The sequence below is a fragment of the Chiloscyllium plagiosum genome, unplaced genomic scaffold, assembly GCF_037043375.1.
Source record: "Chiloscyllium plagiosum isolate Xiang-an unplaced genomic scaffold, Cpla_swu_hap1 HiC_scaffold_1, whole genome shotgun sequence".
Lineage (NCBI taxonomy): Eukaryota > Metazoa > Chordata > Chondrichthyes > Orectolobiformes > Hemiscylliidae > Chiloscyllium > Chiloscyllium plagiosum.
Window position 1 is genome coordinate 176,432,653 of NW_028270139.1, and position 21,864 is coordinate 176,454,516.

General features: G+C 46.2%; 1 protein-coding gene across 1 annotated transcript in view; it reads right to left on the reverse strand.

The window, feature by feature from the left end:
* Positions 1–21,864, reverse strand: part of LOC148152298 (disintegrin and metalloproteinase domain-containing protein 12-like) — a 657,223-nt gene that overhangs the window by 570,569 nt on the left and 64,790 nt on the right. Inside the window, exons 3-5 of the mRNA XM_087986062.1 lie at positions 20,104–20,180; positions 15,976–16,054; positions 9,860–9,936 (exon numbers count right to left, since the gene is read on the reverse strand). Of these exons, the coding sequence (XP_087842188.1) occupies positions 9,860–9,936; positions 15,976–16,054; positions 20,104–20,180 (233 nt within the window). The remainder of the gene's footprint in view (positions 1–9,859; positions 9,937–15,975; positions 16,055–20,103; positions 20,181–21,864) is intronic.

The following is a 21,864-nucleotide window of genomic DNA, read 5'->3' on the forward strand; positions in this document are numbered from 1 at the left end:
ACAGTGAGTGACCCGAACCCTGTTGAATAAATACTTCCCTGCACAGTTACACAGTGAGTGATCCTCACCTTCTGAATAAACATATCCCAGTACAGTTACACAGTGAGCAACCCTTACCCTGCTGAATAAACACACCCCAGTGCAGTTACATACTGAGTGACTCTCACCCTACGGAATAAACACATCCCAGTACAGTTACACACTGAGTGACCATCACCGTGCTGAATAAATACATCCCAGTACAGTTACACAGTGAGTGGCCCTCATCCTGTTGAATGAACACATCCCAGTACAGTGACACAGTGAGTGACCCTCACCCTGCTGAATAAAGAGATCCCAGTACACTTACACACTGAGTGACCATCACCGTGCTGAATATACACATCCCAGTACAGTGACACAGTGAGTGACTCTCACCCTGCTGAATTAACACATCCCAGTTATGTTCCACAGTAAGTGACCATCACCCCGCTGTATAAACACATCCACGTACAGTTACACAGTGAGTGGCCCTCACCCTGCTGAATAAACACATCCCAGTACAGTTACACAGTGAGTGACCCTTACCCTGCTGTATAAACACATCCACGTACAGTTACACAGTGAGTGACCGTCACCCTGCTGAATAAACACATCCCAGTACAGTGATATAGTGAGTGACTCTCACCCTGCTGAATAAACACATCTCAGTACAGTGACACAGCGAGCGACTATCATCCTGCTGAATAATCCCATGCCAGTACAGTTACACAGTGAGTGACCCTTACCCTGCTGAATAAACACAACCCAGTACAGTTACACAGTGAGTGACCCTCACCCTGTTGAATGTACACATCCCAGCACAGTTACACAGTGAGTGACCCTTACCCTGCTGAATAAACACATCCCAGTACAGTTACACAGTCAGTGACCCTTACCCTGCTGAATAAACACATCCCAGTACAGTTACACAGTGAGTGATTCTCACCATGCTGAATTAACACATCCCAGTACAGTTCCACAGTGAGTGACCATCACCCTGCTGAATAAACACATCCCAGTACAGCTACACAGTGAATGACCCTCACCATGCTGAATAAACCCAACCCAGGATAGTTACACTGTGAGTGACCCTTACCCTGCTGAATAAACACATCCCAGTACAGTGACACAGTGAGTGACTCTCACCCTGCTGAATTAACACATCCCAGTACATGTACCAGGGGACTGGAGAGTGGCAAATGTTGTGCCCCTGTTCAAAAAAGGGAATAGGGATAACCCCGGCAATTACAGGCCAGTTAGTCTTACTTCGGTGGTAGGCAAATTAATGGAAAGGGTACTGAGGGATAGGATTTATGAGTATCTGGAATGACACTGCTTGATTAGGGACAGCCAACCCGGATTTGTGAAGGGTAGGTCTTGCCTTACAAGTCTGATTGAATTCTTTGAGGAGGTGACTAAGCATGTGGATGAAGGTAGGGCAATGGATGTAGTATACATGGATTTTAGTAAGGCATTTGATAAGGTTCCCCATGGTAGGCTTATGCAGAAAGTCAGGAGGCATGGGATAGAGGGAAATTTGGCCAATTGGATAGAAAACTGGCTAACCGGTCGAAGTCAGAGAGTGGCAGTAGATGGTAAATATTCAGCCTGGAGCCCAGTTACAAGTGGAGTTCCGCAGGGATCAGTTCTGGGTCCTCTGCTGTTTGTAATTTTTATTAATGACTTGGATGAGGGAGTCAAAGGGTGTGTCAGTAAATTTGCAGATGATACAAAGATTGGTGGAGTTGTGGATAGTGAGGAGGGCTGTTGTCGGCTGCAAAGGGACTTAGATATGATGCAGAGCTAGGCTGAGGAGTGGCAGATGGAGTTCAACCCTGCCAAGTGTGAGGTTGTCCATTTTGGAAAGACAAATCAGAATGCGGAATACAGGGTTAATGGTAGGGTTCTCAGTAAGGTGGAGGAACAGAGGGATCTCGGGGTCTATGTTCATAGATCTTTGAAAGTTGCCACTCAGGTGGATAGAGCTTCAAAGAAGGCCTATGGTGTATTAACGTTCATTAGCAGAGGGATTGAATTCAAGAGTCATGAAGTGATGTTGCAACTGTACAGGACCTTGGTTAGGCCACATTTGGAGTACTGTGTGCAGTTCTGGTCGCCTCACTTTAGGAAAGATGTGGAGCTTTGGAGAGGGTGCAGAGAAGATTTACCAGGATGTTGCCTGGAATGGAGAATAGGTCGTATGAGGATAGGTTGAGAGTGCTAGGCCTTTTCTCGTTGGAATGGTGACGGATGAGGGGTGACTTGATAGAGGTTTATAAGATGATCAGAGGAATAGATAGAGTAGACAGTCAGAAACTATTTCCCCGGGTACAACAGAGTCTTACAAGGGGACATAAATTTAAGGTGAAGGGTGGAAGGTATAGGGGGGATGTCAGGGGTGGGTTCTTTACCCAGAGAGTGGTGGGGGCATGGAATGCGCTGCCTGTGGGAGTGGCAGAGTCAGAATCATTGGTGACCTTTAAGCGGCAATTGGATAGGTACATGGATGGGTGCTTGAGCTAGGACAAATGTTCGGCACAACATCGTGGGCCGAAGGGCCATTGTTCTATGTTCTATGTTCTATGTTACGCACTGAGTGACCATCACGCTGTTGTATAAAGACATCCCAGTACAGTTACACAGTGAGTGACCCGTACCCTGCTGAATAAATACATCCCAGTACAGTTACACAGTGAGTGACCCTCACCCTGCTGAATGACCACATTCCAGCAGAGTTACACAGTGGGTGACCCTTATCCTGCTGAATAAACATATCCCAGTACAGTTACACAGTGAGTGACCCGTACCCTGCTGAATAAATACATCCCAGTACAGTTACACAATGAGCAACCCTTACCCTGCTGAATAAACACACCCCAGTGCATTTACATACTGAGTGAGGAGAAAGTGAGGTCTGCAGATGCTGGAGATCAGAGCTGGAAATGTGTTGCTGGAAACACATTCCTGAAGAAGGGCTTATGCCCGAAACGTCGATTCTCCTGTTCCCTGGATGCTGCCTGACCTGCTGCGCTTTTCCAGCAACACATTTCCAGCTACATACTGAGTGACTCTCACCCTACGGAATAAACACATCCCAGGACAGTTACACAGTGAGTGACCCTCACCCTGCTGAATAAACATATCCCAGTGCAGTTACATACTGAGTGACCCTTACCCTGCTGAATAAACCCAACCCAGGACAGTTACACAGTGACTGACCCTTACCCTGCTGAATAAACATATCCCAGTACAGTTACACAGTGAGTGACCGTTACCCTGCTGAATAAACATATCCCAGTACAGTTACACAGTGAGTGACCGTTACCCTGCTGAATAAACATATCCCAGTACAGTTACACAGTGAGTGACCCTCACCCTGCTGAATAAACACATCCCTGCACAGTTACACAGTGAGTGACCCTCACCCTGCTGAATAAACTCATCCCTGCACAGCTACACAGTGTGTGACCCTCACCCTCACACAGTGTGTGACCACTATAAACACCGGAGGAAACATCAAAGGAGCGCTTCGCAGGAGGCTCCCAAGCACTGATGATGTCGCCTAGCCAGGGGACGAAACGTTTGCAACAAAAACATCCAGCTCGGCGAACAGAACCACAACAACGAGCACCCGAGCTACAAATCTTCGCACAAACTTTGAAAACACAATACAATACAGTTACACAGTGAGTGACCCTGACTCTGCTGAATAAATACATCCCAGTACAGTTCCACAGTGAGTGACCCTTACCCTGCTGAATAAATACATCCCAAAACAGTTACACAGTGAGTGACCATCACCCTGCTGAATAAACACATCACAGGATGGTTACACAGTGAGTGACCCTTACCCTGCTGAATAAACATATCCCAGTACAGTGACATAGTGAGTGACTCTCACCCTGCTGTATAAACACATCTCAGTGCAGTTACACACTGAGTGACCCTCACCCCACGGAATAAACACATCCCAGTATAGTTACACAGTGAGTGACCCGCACCCTTCTGAATAATCCCATGCCAGTACAGTTACACAGTGAGTGACCCTCACCATGCTGAATAAACACATCCCAGTACAGTTAGATTAGATTAGATTAGATTACATTACAGCGTGGAAACAGGCCCTTCGGCCCAACAAGTCCACACCGACCCGCCGAAGCGCAACCCACCCATGCCCCTACATTTACCCCTTACCTAACACTACGGGCAATTTAGCATGGCCAATTCACCTGACCGGCACATCTTTGGACTGTGGGAGGAAACCGGAGCACCCGGAGGAAACCCACGCAGACACGGGGAGAACGTGCAAACTCCACACAGTCAGTCTCCTGAGGCGGGAATTGAACCCGGGTCTCAGGCGCTGTGAGGCAGCAGTGCTAACCACTGTGCCACCGTGCCGTTACACAGTGAGTGACCCTCACCCTGTTGAATATACACATCCCAGGATAGGTACACTGTGAGTGACCATCACCCTGATGAATAAACACATCCCAATACAGCTACACAGTGAGTGACCCTTACCCTTCTGAATAAACACATCCCAGTACTGTTACACAGTGAGTGGCCCTCACCCTGTTGAATGAACACATCCCAGTACAGTGACACAGTGAGCGACCCTTACCCTGCTGAATAAACACATCCCAGTACAGTTACACAGTGAGTGACCATCACCCTGCTGCATAAACACATCCCAGGACAGTTACACAGTGAGTGACCCTTACCCTGCTGAATAAACATATCCCAGTACAGTTACACAGTGAGTGACCCTCAACCAGCTGAATAAACACATCTCAGTACAGTTACACAGTGAGTACTCTCAACCTGTTGAATAAACACATCCCAGGATAGTTACACTGTGAGTGACCCTTACCCTGCTGAATAAACACATCCCAGTACAGTGACACAGTGAGTGACTCTCAACCTGCTGAATAAACACATGCCAGTACAGTTACACAGTCGGTGACCCTTACCCTGCTGAATAAATACATCCCAGTACTGTTACACAGTGAGTGACCCTCATCCTGTTGAATGACCACATCCCAGTACAGTTACACAGTGAGTGACCCTAACCCTGTTGAATAAATACTTCCCTGCACAGTTACACAATGAGTGATCCTCACCTTCTGAATAAACATATCCCAGTACAGTTACACAATGAGCAACCCTTACCCTGCTGAATAAACACACCCCAGTGCAGTTACATACTGAGTGACTCTCAACCTACGGAATAAACACATCCCAGGACAGTTACACAGTGAGTGACCCTCACCCTGCTGAATAAACATATCCCAGTACAGTTACACAGTGAGTGGCCCTTACCCTGCTGAATAAACACATCCCAGTACAGTTACACAGTGAGTGACCCTCACCCTGCTGAATAAACACATCCCAGTACTGTTCCACAGTGATTGACTCTCACCCTGCTGAATAAACATATCCCAGTACAGTTACACAGTGAGTGACCGTTACCCTGCTGAATAAACACATCCCAGTACAGTTCCACAGTGAGTGACCCTTTCCCTGCTGAATAAACATATCCCAGTACAGTTACACAGTGAGTGACCCTTACCCTGCTGAATAAACACACCCAAGTACAGTTACACAGTGAGTGACTCTCACCATACGGAATAAACACATCCCAGTACAGTTACACAGTGAGTGACCCTTACCCTGCTGAATAAACATATCCCAGTACAGTGACACTGTGAGTGACCCTTACCCTGCTGAATAAATACATCCCAGTCCAGTTACACAGAGAGTGACTCTCACCCTTACCCTGCTGAATAAATACATCCCAGTACAGTTACACAGTGAGTGTCCCTCACCCTGCTGAATACACACATCCCAGTACAGTTACACAGTGAGTGACCCTCACCCTGCTGAATAAACACATCCCAGTACAGTGACACAGTGACACTCACTTTGCGGAATAAACACATCCCAGTACAGTGACACAGTGTGTGACGCTCACCCTGCTGAATAAACACATCCCAGGACAGTTACACAGTGAGTGACCCTCACACTGCTGAATAAACACATCCCAGTACAGTGACACAGTGACACTCACTTTGCTGAATAAACACATCCCAGTACAGTGACACAGTGTGTGACTCTCACCCTGTTGAATAAACACATCCCAAGATAGTTACACTGTGAGAGACCCTCACCCTGCTGATTAAACACAACCCAGTACAGTTACACAGTGAGCAACCCTTACCCTGCTGAATAAACACACCCCAGTGCAGTTACATACTGAGTGACCCTCACGCTACGGAATAAACACATCCCAGTATAGAAACACAGTGAGTGACCATCACCCTGCTGAATAAACACATCCCAGTACAGTTACACAGTGGGTGACCCTTACCCTGCTGAATAAATACATCCCTGTACTGTTACACAGTGAGTGACCCTCAGCCTGCTGAATAAACACATCCCAGTACAGTGACACAGTGACACTCACTTTGCTGAATAAACACATCCCAGTACAGTGACACAGTGAGTGACTCTCACCCTGCTGAATACACACATCCCTGCACAGCTACACAGTGTGTGACCCTCACCCTGCTGAATAAACACATCCCAGTACAGTGACACAGTGACTCTCACTTTGCTGAATAAACACATCCCAGTACAGTTACACAGTGAGTGACTCTCACCCTGTTGAATAAACACGTCCCAGGATAGTTACACTATGAGAGACCCTCACCCTGCTGATTAAACACATCCCAGTACAGTTACACAGTCAGTGACCCTCACCCTGCTGAATAAACACATCCCAGTACAGTTACACAGTGAGCAACCCTTACCCTGCTGAATAAAGACACCCCAGTGCAGTTACATACTGAGTGACCCTCACCCTACGGAATAAACACATCCCAGTATAGTAACACATTGAGTGACCCTCACCCTGCTGAATAAACACATCCCTGCACAGCGACACATTGTGCGATACTCACCTTGCTGAATAAACACATCCCAGGATAGTTACACTGTGAGTGACCATCACCCTGCTGTATAAACACATCCCAGTACAGTAACACCCTGAGTGACCCTCACTCTGCTGAATAAACACATTCCAGCACAGTTACACAGTGAGTGACCCTCACCCTGCTGAATAAACACATCCCTGCACAGCGACACCGTGTGTGATCCTCACCCTGCTGAATAAACACATCCCAGGATAGTTACACTGTGAGTGACCATCACCCTGCTGTATAAACACATCCCAGTACAGTAACACCCTGAGTGACCCTCTCCCTGCTGAATAAACACATCCCAGTACAGTTACACAGTGAGTGACCATCACACTGCTGTATAAACACATCCCAGGACAGTTTCACAGTGAGTGACCCTTACCCTGCTGAATAAACACACCCCATTGCAGTTACATACTGAGTGACCCTCACCCTACGGAATAAACACATCCCAGTATTGTTACACAGTGAGTGATTCTCACCATGCTGAATTAACACATCCCAGTACAGTTCCACAGTGAGTGACCATCACCCTGCTGAATAAACACATCCCAGTACAGTTACACAGTGAGTGATTCTCACCATGCTGAATTAACAAATCCCAGTACAGTTCCACAGTGAGTGACCATCACCCTGCTGAATAAACACATCCCAGTACAGCTACACAGTGAATGACCCTCACCATGCTGAATAAACCCAACCCAGGACAGTTACACAGTGAGTGACACTTACCCTGCCGAATAAACACATCCCAGTAAAGTTACACAGTGAGTGACCCTTACCCTGCTGAATAAATACATCCCTGCACAGTTACACAGTGAGTGATCCTCACCTTCTGAATAAACATATCCCAGTACAGTGACACAGTGAGTGACCCTTACCATGCTGAATAAATACTTCCCTGCACAGTTCCACAGTGAGTGACCCTCACCCTGCTGAATAAACACATCCCAGTACAGTGACACAGTGACACTCACTTTGCTGAATAAACACATCCCAGTACAGTTACACAGTGAGTGACTCTCACCCTGTTGAATAAACACATCCCAGGATAGTTACACTGTGAGTGACCCTTACCCTGCTGAATAAACACATCCCAGTACAGTGACACAGTGAGTGACTCTCACCCTGCTGAATTAACACATCCCAGTACATGTACCAGGGGACTGGAGAGTGGCAAATGTTGTGCCCCTGTTCAAAAAAGGGAATAGGGATAGCCCCGGGAATTACAGGCCAGTTAGTCTTACTTCGGTGGTAGGCAAATTAATGGAATGGGTACTGAGGGATAGGATTTATGAGTATCTGGAATGACACTGCTTGATTAGGGATTTGTGAAGGGTAGGTCTTGCCTTACAAGTCTGATTGAATTCTTTGAGGAGGTGACTAAGCATGTGGATGAGGGTAGAGCAGTGGATGTGTTATACATGGATTTTAGTAAGGCATTTGATAAGGTTCCCCATGGTAGGCTTATGCAGAAAGCCTGTTGAATAAACACATCCCAGGATAGTTACACTGTGAGAGACCCTCACCCTGCTGATTAAACACAACCCAGTACAGTTACACAGTGAGTGACTCTCACCCTGCTGAATAAACACATCCCAGGACAGTTTCCCAGTGAGTGACCCTCACACTGCTGAATAAATACATCCCAATACAGTGACACAGTGTGTGACTCTCACCCTGTTGAATAAACACATCCCAGGATAGTTACACTGTGAGAGACCCTCACCCTGCTGATTAAACACATCCCAGTACAGTGACACAGTGACACTCACTTTGCTGAATAAACACATCCCAGTACAGTGACACAGTGAGTGACTCTCACCCTGCTGAATACACACATCCCTGCACAGCTACACAGTGTGTGACCCTCACCCTGCTGAATAAACACATCCCAGTACAGTTACACAGTGTGTGACACTCCCCCTGCTGAATAAACACATCCCAGTACAGTGACACAGTGAGTGACTCTCAACCTGCTGAATAAACACATGCCAGTACAGTTACACAGTCGGTGACCCTTACCCTGCTGAATAAATACATCCCTGTACTGTTACACAGTGAGTGGCCCTCATCCTGTTGAATGACCACATCCCAGTACAGTTACACAGTGAGTGACCCGAACCCTGTTGAATAAATACTTCCCTGCACAGTTACACAGTGAGTGATCCTCACCTTCTGAATAAACATATCCCAGTACAGTTACACAGTGAGCAACCCTTACCCTGCTGAATAAACACACCCCAGTGCAGTTACATACTGAGTGACTCTCACCCTACGGAATAAACACATCCCAGTACAGTTCCACAGTGAGTGACCCTCACCCTGATGAATAAACACATCCCAGTACAGTTCCACAGTGAGTGACGATGACCCTGCTGAATAAACACTTCCCAGGACAGTTACACACTGAGTGACCCTCACCCTACTGAATAATCCCATGCCAGTACAGTTACACAGTGAGTGACCCTCACCATGCTGAATAAACACATCCCAGTACAGTTACACAGTGAGTGACCCTCACCATGCTGAATAAACACATCCCAGTACAGTTACACAGTGAGTGACCCTCACCCTGTTTAATATACACATCCCAGTACAGTTCCACAGTGAATGACCATCACCATGCTGAATAAACACATCCCAGTACAGTTACACAGTGAGTGACCATCACCCTGCTGAATAAACACATCCCAGGACAGTTACACAGTGAGTGACCCTTACCCTACTGAATAAGTACATCCCAGTACAGTTACGCAGTAACTGTCGAGGTAACACCTTACAGGTTAAATATTTTATGATGTAAAGTCAGTTTTCATTAGATGTGCAAAAGCATGAAAATAAATTGTCAGTTTCTTTACCTGAGTCCTGAGCAGGTACTTGCAGAGACTTGGGTTCCAGGGAATTTTCTCACAGATCCCGCATAGTAACAGCGATACTGTAGGAAGATGGTCACAACTCAGCATTAAACGTCCTGATACTGTCAATACCACAAGAGGTCACACTCTCCAGAATTCTGCTCTTTGTTTAATGGACCATATTAGCAGATGCAGCAAAGATACTGAGCACGGAGTATCACTACTCCAGTGAAGGATACTCACGCACAAGTCAGATGCCAAACTGAAATCTGGCTTGATAATTTTGATTTCAAAAAAAACTTTGCATATTGCTGCAGAATTGGCATCAACAAAAGAACAGGTTTATTCCAAACATAAGTGAAGACAAAATATAAGAAACAAACCAACACAAATTCAACAAGCTTTTAAACTGTCACAGACAAATTTTGACTCATGAAAGGAATCAGGTCTTCGAGTCTTAGAGATGTGCAGCGGACAACCAGACACTTTGGTCCAATCTGTCCATGCCGAACAGACATCGCAATCTAATCTAGTCCCACCTGCCAGCACCCGGCCCATATCCCTCCAAACCCTTCCTATTCATATACCCATCCAGATATCTTTTAAATTTTGCAATTGTACCAGCCTCCACCACTTCCTCTGGCAGCCCATTCCTCAGCCTCCGACGCTCCAGGGAAAACAGCCCCAGCTTGTTCAACCTCTTCCTATCGCTCAAATCCTCCAACCCTGGCGACATGCTTGTAAATCTTTTCTGAACCCTTTCAAGTTTCACAATATCTTTCCGGTAGGAAGGAGACCAGAAAAGGGCAGATACGTCGAGTTGAGGATTATTAGATCAGCCACTGAATGGTGGAGCAGGCTTGACGAGCTGTATGGCCTCTTCGTGCTCTTGTGTCTTTTGTTTCTCTGGCATGTGGTGAGGAAACAGGTTAGACCTTGTTGTATAATTATGCATTGACCTGTCTCAAATGCATCTGTCCTTGACAATGTGGGTTGGTGTGTCTACCACGGAGTCATCCCCACTAAAACATCATTGCGTTGTGTGGCACTATCACCGTGCTAAATGTGACATTCTATGAATAGAAACAGAAACTCAAGACTGGGCATCCATAAGGCGCTGTAGGCCATCAACAGCAGCAGAATTGTACTCCAGCATAATCTGTAACCTCATGGCCTGGCATATCCACCACTCAACCATGACAACCAAGTCAGGGGATCAACCATGGATCAATGGAGAGTGCAGGAGGGCATGCCAGGAGCAGCATCAGGCATACCTAAAAATGAGGTGCCAATCTGGTGAAGCTACCAAACAGGACTACTTGCATGTCAAACAGAAGACATAGCATGTAATAGATGGAGCTACATGAACCTACAATCAATGGATCAGATCGCAAATGGTGGGGGACAATTAAAGAACTCACTGGGGGAGGAGGCTACAAATATTCCCATCCTCAATAATGGAAGAGCCCAGCACATCAGTGCAAAAGATAAGGCTACAGCATTCAGCACATTCCATGAGCACCTAAACATGATCAGTGGATGATGTTGGGTTTGGAACAGAACAATGTGTCTTGATTCTTAAATGATAGATCAGGCTGGAGAGGCTGAAAACAATCATACAGCATAGAAAATGACTACTTTGCCCATTCGGTCTTTACTGACCAATAAATACCAAACTTCATTAATCATAGAATCCCGAAAGTGTGGATGTAGGCCATTCTGTCCATCAAGTCCACACCAACCTTCTGAAAAGTTCCCACCAACACCCTAACCCCTTAACCCTACATTTCCCATGGCTAACCCACCTAACCTGGACATCCCTAGGCACTGTGGGCAATTTATTATGGCCAACCCATCTAACGTATACATCTTCGGACTGTGGGAGAAAACCAGGGGATTTTTTAGATTAGATTCCCTAGATTCCCTGAAGGAAACCCACACAGACATGGGGAGAATGCGCAAACTCCTCACAGACAGTCACCTGAGGGTGAAATCAAGCCTGGGTCCCTAGCTCTGAGAGTCAGCAATGCTAACCACTGAGCCACCACGCCACCAGATGTTGAGAGGGGATCTGATTGAAATTCTAACAGGGCAGGATACACTAGAGGTAAAAACAATGACTGCAGATGCTGGAAACCAGATTCTGGATTAGTGATGCTGGAAGAGCACAGCAGTTCAGGCAGCATCCAAGGAGCTTTGAAATCGATGTTTCGGGCAAAAGCCCTTCATCAGGAATAAAGGCAGAGAGCCTGAAGCGTGGAGAGATAAGCTAGAGGAGGGTGGGGGTGGGGAGAAAGTAGCATAGAGTACAATAGGTGAGTGGGGGAGGGGATGAAGGTGATAGATCAGGGAGGAGAAGGTGGAGTGGATAAGTGGAAAAGAAGATAGGCAGGTAGGACAAGCCCGGACAAGTCATGGGGACAGTGCTGAGCTGGAAGTTTGGAACTAGGGTGAGGTGGGGGAAGAGGAAATGAGGAAACTGTTGAAGTCCACATTGGGGTTGAAGTGTTCCGAGGCGGAAGATGAGGCGTTCGTCCTCCTGGCGTCTGGTGGTGAGGGAGCGGCGGTGAAGGAGGCCCAGAACCTCCATTTCCTCGGCAGAGTGGGAGGGGGAGTTGAAATGTTGGGCCACAGGGCGGTGTGGTTGATTGGTGCGGGTGTCCCGGAGATGTTAGGAGGCGCCCAGTCTCCCCAATGTAGAGGAGACCGCATCGAGAGCAACAGATACAATAAATGATATTAGTGGATGTGCAAGTAAAACTTTGATGGATATGGAAGGGCCTTGGATAGAGGTGAGGGAGGAGGTGTGGGCGCAGGTTTACAGTTCCTGCGGACGCAGGGGAAAGTGCCAGGATGGGAGGGTGGGTTGTAGGGGGCTGTGGACCTGACCAGGTAGTCACGGAGGGAATGGTCTTTGCGGAAGGCGGAAAGGGGTGGGGAGGGAAATATATTCCTGGTGGTGGGGTCTGTTTGGAGGTGGCGGAAATGTCAGCGGATGATTTGGTTTATGCGAAGGTTGGTAGCGTGGAACGTGAGCACCAGGGGCGTCTTGTCCTTGTTACGATTGGAGGTGTGGGGTCTGAGGGCGGAGGTGTGGGATGTGGACGTGATGCATTGGAGGGCATCTTTAACCACGTGGGAAGGGAAATTGCGGTCTCTAAAGAAGGAGGCCATCTGGTGTGTTCTGTGGTGGAATTACACCGGCACCACTCCCCACCTCTTCCTCCGCTACATTGATGACCGCATTGGCGCCACCTCGTGCTCCCGCGAGGAGGTTGAGCAATTCATCAACTTCACCAACACATTCCACCCTGACCTTAAATTTACCTGGACCATCTCTGACACCTCCCTCCCCATCCTGGACCTCTTCATCTCCATTAGTGACGACCGATTTGACACTGACATTTTTTACAAACCCACCAACTCCCACAGCTACCTGGATTATACCTCTTCCCACCCTGCCTCTTGCAAAAATGCCATCCTGTATTCCCAATTCCTCCGCCTCCGCCGTATCTGCTCCCAGGAGGAGCAGTTCCACCATAGAACACACCAGATGGCCTCCTTCTTTAGAGACCGCAATTTCCCTTCCCACATGGTTAAAGGTGCCCTCCAACGCATCTCGTCCACAACCCGCACCTCCGCCCTCAGACCCAACCCCTCCAACCGTAACAAGGACAGAACGCCCCTGGTGCTCAACGTCCACCCTACCAACTTTCGCATAAACCAAATCATCCGCCGACATTTCCGCCACCTCCAAACAGACCCCACCACCAGGGATATATTTCCCTCCCCACCCCTCTCCGCCTTCCGCAAAGACCGTTCCCTCCGTGACTACCTGGTCAGGTCCACACCCCCCTACAACCCACCCTCCCATCCTGGCACCTTCCCCTGCCACCGCAGGAACTGTAAAACCTGCGCCCACACCTCCTCCCTCACCTCTATCCAAACAGAAACCTCTAAAGGTGCCTTCCACATCCATCAAAGTTTTACTTGCACATCCACTAATACCATTTATTGTATCCGTTGCTCCCGATGCGGTCTCCTCTACATTGGGGAGACTGGGTGCCTCCTAGCAGAGCGCTTTACGGAACATCTCCGGGACACCCGAACCAATCAACCACACCACCCCGTGGCCCAACATTTCAACTCCCCCTCCCACTCTGCCGAGGACATGGAGGTCCTGGGCCTCCTTCACCGCCGCTCCCTCACCACCAGACGCCTGGAGGACGAACGCCTCATCTTCCGCCTCGGAACACTTCAACCCCAGGGTATCAATGTGGACTTCAACAGTTTCCTCATTTCCCCTTCCCCCACCTCACCCTAGTTCCAAACTTCCAGCTCAGCACTGTCCCCATGACTTTTCCGGACTTGTCCTACCTGCCTATCTCCTTTTCCACCTATCCACTCCACCCTCTCCTCCCTGACCTATCACCTTCATCTCCTCCCCCACTCACCCATTGTACTCTATGCTACTTTCTCCCCACCCCCATCCTCCTCTAGCTTATCTCTCCACGCTTCAGGCTCACTGCCTTTATTCCTGATGAAGGGCTTTTGCCCGAAACGTCGATTTCGAAGCTCCTTGGATGCTGCCTGAACTTCCAGCACCACTAATCCAGGATACACTAGATGCAGGGAGCATATTTTCCCTTGTTAATGGGTGGACGTTCAGAACCAGAAGTCACAGTCTCAGGATAAGGGCTAGACCATTTAAGACTGAGATCAGGAACATTTCTTTACTCAGAGAGTGGTCAACCTAAGATTAATCAAACAGGCTGACAAGGGAAACCCGACATGTCATCACTCGTAGATCAGGGAATACACTTCCCAAGACAACCTGACAATATGCTTCCAGGACCTGATAAACACAGCTGTCCCAAAGCCCTAAGGGCAGTCTCGTACCTTAGTGATACCAAAGCCACACAAAGGACAGGTCAGATGGAGAGGCACCAGAATACCTTGCTCACAGGAGAGAAACAATGGAAACAGCTCACTGCCAAGAAAAGGGACATTCTCACCTCCCCTCGAAGAGAGCTGGAATCTCCTGATCCCATTAAGAACTGATTGATGCTGCCAGGAAGCTTCATTGTATCTACATTCAGGACATTCTTCTGATAACTGCTTTGCAATTATCACCATTGCAACTGGATTACTTGATTATCAAAACCATCGTTTTTCCCTATTTTTAATTAGTATCATTGCATGGTATTCCTATAAAATCTGGCTTCATTCTCAGCTCAGGGAAGAGAACCCTTGATCTCCCTGTACAGACTGTCAGTCTGTGTCAGCTTTCCAGCTTGTCAATTTCACCCGATCTGGCTTGTTTGATCTCTGCTCTATTGGGCTAATTTCTCCGACAGTGGGGATGTGATGTTGAGATTGAAGATCAGCCAAGATCATATTGAATGGTGCAGCTGGCTTGAAGGGGTTAATTCCTGATGAAGGGCTTTTGCCCAAAACATCGATTTTCCTGGTCCTCGGATGCTGCCTGACCTGCTGTGCTTTTTCAGTACCACTCTAATCTAGACTCTGATTTGCAGCATCTGCAGTCATTCTCAGTTAATTAGATTAGATTACTTACAGTGTGGAAACAAGCCCTTTGGCCCAACAAGTTCACACCGACCCTCCGAAGAGCACCCACCCAGACCTATTTCCCTCTGACTAACACACCTGACCTGCACATCTTTGGAATGTGGGAGGAAACCGGAGTACCCAGAGAAAACCCATGCAGACACAGGGAGAATGTGCAATCTCCACACAGACAGTTGCCTAAGGCTGGAATTAAACCTGGGAACCCAAGCGATGTGAGGCAGCAGTGCTAACCATTGAGCCACCATGCCTCCTAATTGTCAACTCTAGCTCCTCATTTCCAAATCTGTATGTTCTAGGTTGCAATGCCCCTGTAGTTTAATAACAGACTGACACTCTGGCATTTGTGTAACTTCTGAAGAATGGAGACTCGGGAAAGGTGCAGGAGTGACACTGAGACCAGTCAAACTCTTCACAATCATTCCTGAGCTGAGAGGGGTGTGGGAAGCAACTGAAACATGAAAATCGCTGCCCAAGTATACTTCTCACAATCACTGAGTTCAGCCCTGTCTCTGTTTGAAGAGATTACTCACCATTTTAGTGTCCGTCTCTGTCAGCAAAGTCCCATTGGAATCATAGTACGATACCTGGAATCCCCTGGGTAACAGAAATCTATGGAAAACACAGATTTGTGAAGGTTTGTATCTCAGGTTGAGGTTTAGGGTGTAGGTTTGCTCGCTGAGCTGTAAGTTTGATATCCAGACGTTTCATTACCTGGCGAGGTAACGTCATCAGTGGCGACCTCCAAGTGAAGCGAAGCTGTTGTCTCCTGCTTTCTATTTATATCTTTTTCCTGGATGGGGTTCCTGGGGTTTGTGGTGATGTCATTTCCTGTTCGTTTTCTGAGGGGTTGATAGATGGCATCTAGATCTATGTGTTTGTTCATGGCGTTGTGGTTGGAGTGCCAGGCCTCGGAGGGATTCTCTGGCATGTCTTTGCTTAGCCTGTCCCAGGATAGATGTGTTGTCCCAGTGAAATGGTGGTTATTTTCATCTGTGTGTAGGGCTATGAGGGAGAGAGGGTCATGTCTTTTTGTGGCTAGCTGGTGTTCATGAATCCTGGTGGCTAACTTTCTTCCTGTTTGTCCTACATAGTGTTTGTGGCTGTCCTTCCATGAAATTTTGTAGATGACGTTGGTTTTGTCCATGGGTTGTACTGGGTCTTTTAAGTTTGTTAGTTTTTGTTTGAGAGTGTTGGTGGGTTTGTGTGCTACTAGGATTCTGAGGGGTCTTAGTAGTCTGGCTGTCATTTCTGAAACTTCTTTGATATATGGTAAGGTGGTTAGGGTTTCTGGCTGTGTTTGGTCTGCTTGTCGTGGTTTGTTCCTGAGGAATCTGCAGACTATATTTTTTGAGTATCCGTTCATCTTGAATACGTCGTATAGGTGATTCTCCTCTGTTTTCCGAAGTTCGTCTGTGCTGCAGTGTGTGGTGGCTCGTTGGAATAGTGTTCTGATCCAGCTTCGTTTGTGTGTGTTGGGATGGTTGCTGGTGTAGTTAAGTATTTGGTCAGTGTTTGTCGGTTTTCTGTATACGCAGGTTTGTAATTCTCCCTTGTCCTTTCTTTCTACTGTGACGTCCAGAAATGCGAGTTTGTTGTCGATTTCTTCCTCCTTGGTGAACTTTATGACTGTGAGGGTGTTGTTGATGATGTTAAATGTCTCTTCTATTTTGTTTTGTTTTGTGATGACAAAGGTGTCATCTATGTAGCAGACCCAGATTTTTGGTTTGATGGTTGGTAGGGCTGTTTGTTCTAGCCTTTGCATTACTGCTTCTGCTATGAATCCTGATAGCGGAGATCCCATGGGTGTGCCGTTGGTTTGTTTGTAGACTATGTTGTTGAAAGTGAAGCTGGTGGTGAGACACAGGTCCACTAGCTTCATGATGTTTTTGTTGGTAATGTGATTGATGGTGGTTGGCGTGTGTGTGATGGTCTGTTCTAAAAGTGTGGCGAGTGTTTCCTTTGCTAGGTCGATGTTGATGGAGGTGAACAGTGCTGTTACGTCGAATGAGATTATTGCTTCGTCTTCCTCTATTTTGGTGTTTTTGGTGATTTTTAGGAATTCCTGGATGGAGTGGATGGAGTGCTGAGACTCTTCTACTAGGTACTTCAGTCTTGCGTGTAGTTCTTTGGCCAGTCTGTAAGTTGGTGTTCCGGGTAGTGAGACTATATGTCTGAGGGGGGCTCCTGGTTTATGGATTTTTGGTAGTCCGTAGAATCGTGGGGTGTTGGTCCCGTCGGGTTTCATTTTCTGGAATTCCGTCTTGTTTAATTGTCCGGAATTGTGTAATTTTCTTAGGAGATATGTAATTTTGTTTCCTAGTTGTGGGGTTGGGTCTACCGCCACCTTTTGGTAGGTGTTGGTGTCTGCGAGTAGTGCATTCACAACAATCTCACGGAAGAAACACAACAAACTATCAGACAGACAGTTGCACCTACTCTGAGCTGAAAAAGGGAAGGAAACAAACTGAACACGCAAGAAAAGAAAGCCCTAGAAAACCTCAAAAAAGACAAAAACATCGTTATATTACCTGCAGACAAAGGTCGGCTCACAGTCATCCTGAACAGAAGGGACTACATCGAGAAAGCCAATCCCCTCATAGCCCTACACACAGATGAAAAAAACCACCATTTCGACTGGGACAACACATCTATCCTGGGACAGGCTAAGCAAAGACATGCCAGAGAATTCCTCCGAGGCCTGGCACTCCAACCACAACGCCATGAACAAACACATAGATCTAGATACCATCTATCAACCCCTCAGAAAATGAACAGGAAATGACATCACCACAAACCCCAGGAACCCCATCCAGGAGAAAGATATAAATAGAAAGCAGGAGACAACAGCTTCGCTTCACTTGGAGGTCACCACTGATGATGTTACCTAGCCAGGTAATGAAACGTCTGGATATCAGACCTATAGCTCAGCGAGCAAACCTACCCCCCCCCCAGAAAACACAGAATGAGAGTGAATGGCAGAGGCACTGCGCACTGCTCTGTCCATGGATGACACACATTTTCTGACCATGTGAGGAATGAACCAGAGTAATTCTTGCAAAATAGAATTGAAACTAATGGAAGTTCCCTCTAGAGATTTCTCATCTGAGCTTTTCAATTTATTTCCTTCCTTAAATGTAAATAAGAGATTGTCCATGAAGATCTGAGTCAGAAAGATAGATTTAATATTAATAGCAGTGCAGTGTATGATGGTCAAGTCATATCGATATTTTTGATTAGATTTATTCTCATCACATGTACTGAGGTACAGTGAAAAGTATTTTTGCATGCTATCTGGTGTTATGAAGATGTAGAGGTGTTCTGTACTTTTAAGAGAGTTGAAAACTTAGCAAGGATTGACAAAGCACAGGAAGTCCAGAACACAGTAACAATGTAATACTTGTTTGAAAAAAACTAGCAGTACACGGGTTGCTATGCAACAAAAACAAATTCAAATTCAGCTAATCAGTTTAAATTATGCCCCAAGATACCAGAATCCAATCAAGTTTGAATTGAGTATTTTGATAATATTAAAACCAGTCAATCAATCCAATGTTTTACAGAGTAAAACTGGACAATTTTGAACAATTTGGGGGAGAATTGCCAAAGACCAACAAATGTAGACTGCTAACTGAAGAGCTTTCTGAAGGGTACATGTCTGTGGGGAAGTGCACAGCAGAACATCGAGGCCAACCTCGAGAGAATCTACAAAGGAGAATCAACAAAGCTTACTGGTTTTGAATCATGATTTGTTTTTTGTAAATCTTGACCTGGATTTTTTTTATCAGACTAGTATTGTAGAGAGGGAGGTAAAAGATATGTTTAAGAAAAAAAGAGTTGTAAATAGTTGTTGGTTTTAATATTCTCTGCTGGACTTAATGAATAAAGTTGTTAATTTTTACTTTAAATAGTGACTTTTGGGATAGTTCTTTACCTCTCGAATTTCAACGGATTGCAGCACGGGGGAATCTTTTCTGGGTTGCTGGTTTAAATTAGCAGAGGGGTTTACCCTGTGTTGTAACATCTGCGAAAACATACCTTACATATCCTGGGGAACAGAGCACAATGCAAATTACAGCCAGAGATGCTGTAGAGAAAGATAAACTTTAATGCATGAAAGGCCTGTTAATAAGTCTGATAACAGCAGGGAAGAAGCTGTTCATGAATCTCTTGGTATGTGTTTTATATCTTTTGCCCAATAGAAGAGGGTGAAAGAGAGTAGAACGGGTGGGAGGGGTCCTTGATTGCGTTGGCTGCTTTCCCAAGGCAGCAGGAAGAAGAGATGAAGTCAACTGAAGGAAGATCTGAGGAAGGATTAATGGACCCAAAATGTTAACTCTGATTTCTGTTCACAGATGCTGCCAGACCTACTAAGCTTTTCCAGCAACTTCTGTTTTTGTTCCTTAGTTATAACATCTGCAGTTCATTTGGGTTTTGTTTAATGGAAGGAAGGCTGGTTGTTATGATGGACTGAGTTATGTTCACAACTCTCTAACATTTCTTGTGGTCTTGGGCACAGAGGTTACCATACCAAACTGTGATGTACCCAGATAGTATATGTAACAATTGGTAACGGTGACTGTGGACATGCTAAATTTCTTTAGCTTTCTGAGAAAGCAGAGGCACTGGTAACACTGACACAGTGGATTGATGTAACTTACTTATTGCTGCTGAGATCCAGCCTAAAGTTCTTTCCTTCCAGCTCCACCAAGATGCTGAGGTTATTTGGATAGTTCTTCTGTGTGGGACACAACAAATGGATTGTTATTCAAACTGACTTTTGTCACTGAAACTGCCGTGTTACTCTGTCTGGGACAAAGTGAATAGATTCTTACTCAAATTCATTTACTCACTGAATCGACCGTGTTGCTTAAGATGAACATTTTTAACAAACTCTGTATTTTTCTAATATTATTCTGAATTGCCATGTCTTTCCCCTTATTCTTTCTTTGTACACTTATGTGTGTACATGTGTTGTGAATTATCACCCACAGTGAACTCAACCTCTTCTTTCAACTTGAAAAACAGTTTGTTGTAGGTCATTTACAAATTGGACTCCACAAGTGGAGGGTTTTATGAGGAATCAGATCAGAACCTATTTTAAAAGAGAAAAGAAATAAGAAAGGAAAATAAAGTCCACCTGCTGAATTCTCCTCTCTGCCTTGTTTCTGATAATTTAATTCAACATTTGAGATTAGCAAGAGAAATGTGAGGGCAATCTGAAGCAGAATTCGGAACTTGGATTCAAGTGAAAGTTCATGGATATACAACTGAAAGGTAAGTGTGGAGTTTTTTTTTGGTTGGGTAAGATTGAGAACTGCAGCCACTGCAGCTGGAGAGGACGGGGAGGGGGGTTACATGTGCCCGGGTTATTGGGAAAGGAGGCTGCAGGTTGCGGTACATTAGGTATTGGCCAATTGATCCTCCAAATGAGGTGACTCCCCCTCCCTTTGGTGGTCTTCCCACTGAAGAGCCAAAATGTATACCTCTGGTCTGCTTCAGTCTGAGCTCGCCAGTCACATGCTTGATTGTGATGAAGACACTTGCCAGTCTTAAACTAGTCAGTGGTCAGCCTGGTTAGAGCCTCAATGTTGAAGGAGAGACAGACTGGCTGATGACCAAAAACCCAATCCCTCTACCTACACACAGTAAGATAGACAGCAGCTCAGCATGATGGTGCACTAGACATTCATTTTGTTCTACCTCACCCATCCTGGACCCGGAAAAGACCCATGCAGAGATGAAAGTGGGGTGGTTGTGAAGGGTTTTAATACATTCCCACATGGCTGTTAAAGAGGAATAGGTGGGTTAGACATGGTATGAGAGGAAATACAAAGCAGTTGGGGGCAGCACATTGGCTCAGTGGTTAGTACTGCTGCCTCACAGCGCTGGCGAACCGGGTTCGATTCCAGCCTCGGGCGACTGTCTGTGTGGAGTTTGCACGTTCTCCCCGTGTTTGCAGGGGTTTCCTCTGGGTCCTCCAGTTTCCTCCCACAATCCAAAGATGTGCAGATCAGGTGAACTGGCCGTATTCTAAATTGCCCGTAGTGTTAGGGGTAAATATAGTTAGGGGTAAATATAGTTAGGGAAATGGGTTACCCTTCGGAGGGTCGGTGTGGACTTGTTGGGCCTGTTTCCATTCCACAGGGAATCTAGTCTAATCTTAATCACCTTTGAAAGTGTATAGAGTCATAGCATCACACAGATGTATAGCCCGGAAATAGACCCTTAGGTCCAATTTGTCCATGCTGACCAGATATCCTAATCTAATCTAGTCCCATTTGCCAGCACTTGGCCCATATCCCTCTAAACCCTTTCTATTCATATACCCATCCAGATGCCTTTCAAATGTTATTATTGTACGAGCCTCCATCACTTTCTCTGGCAGCTCATTCCATACACACAGTACCTTCTGCATGAAA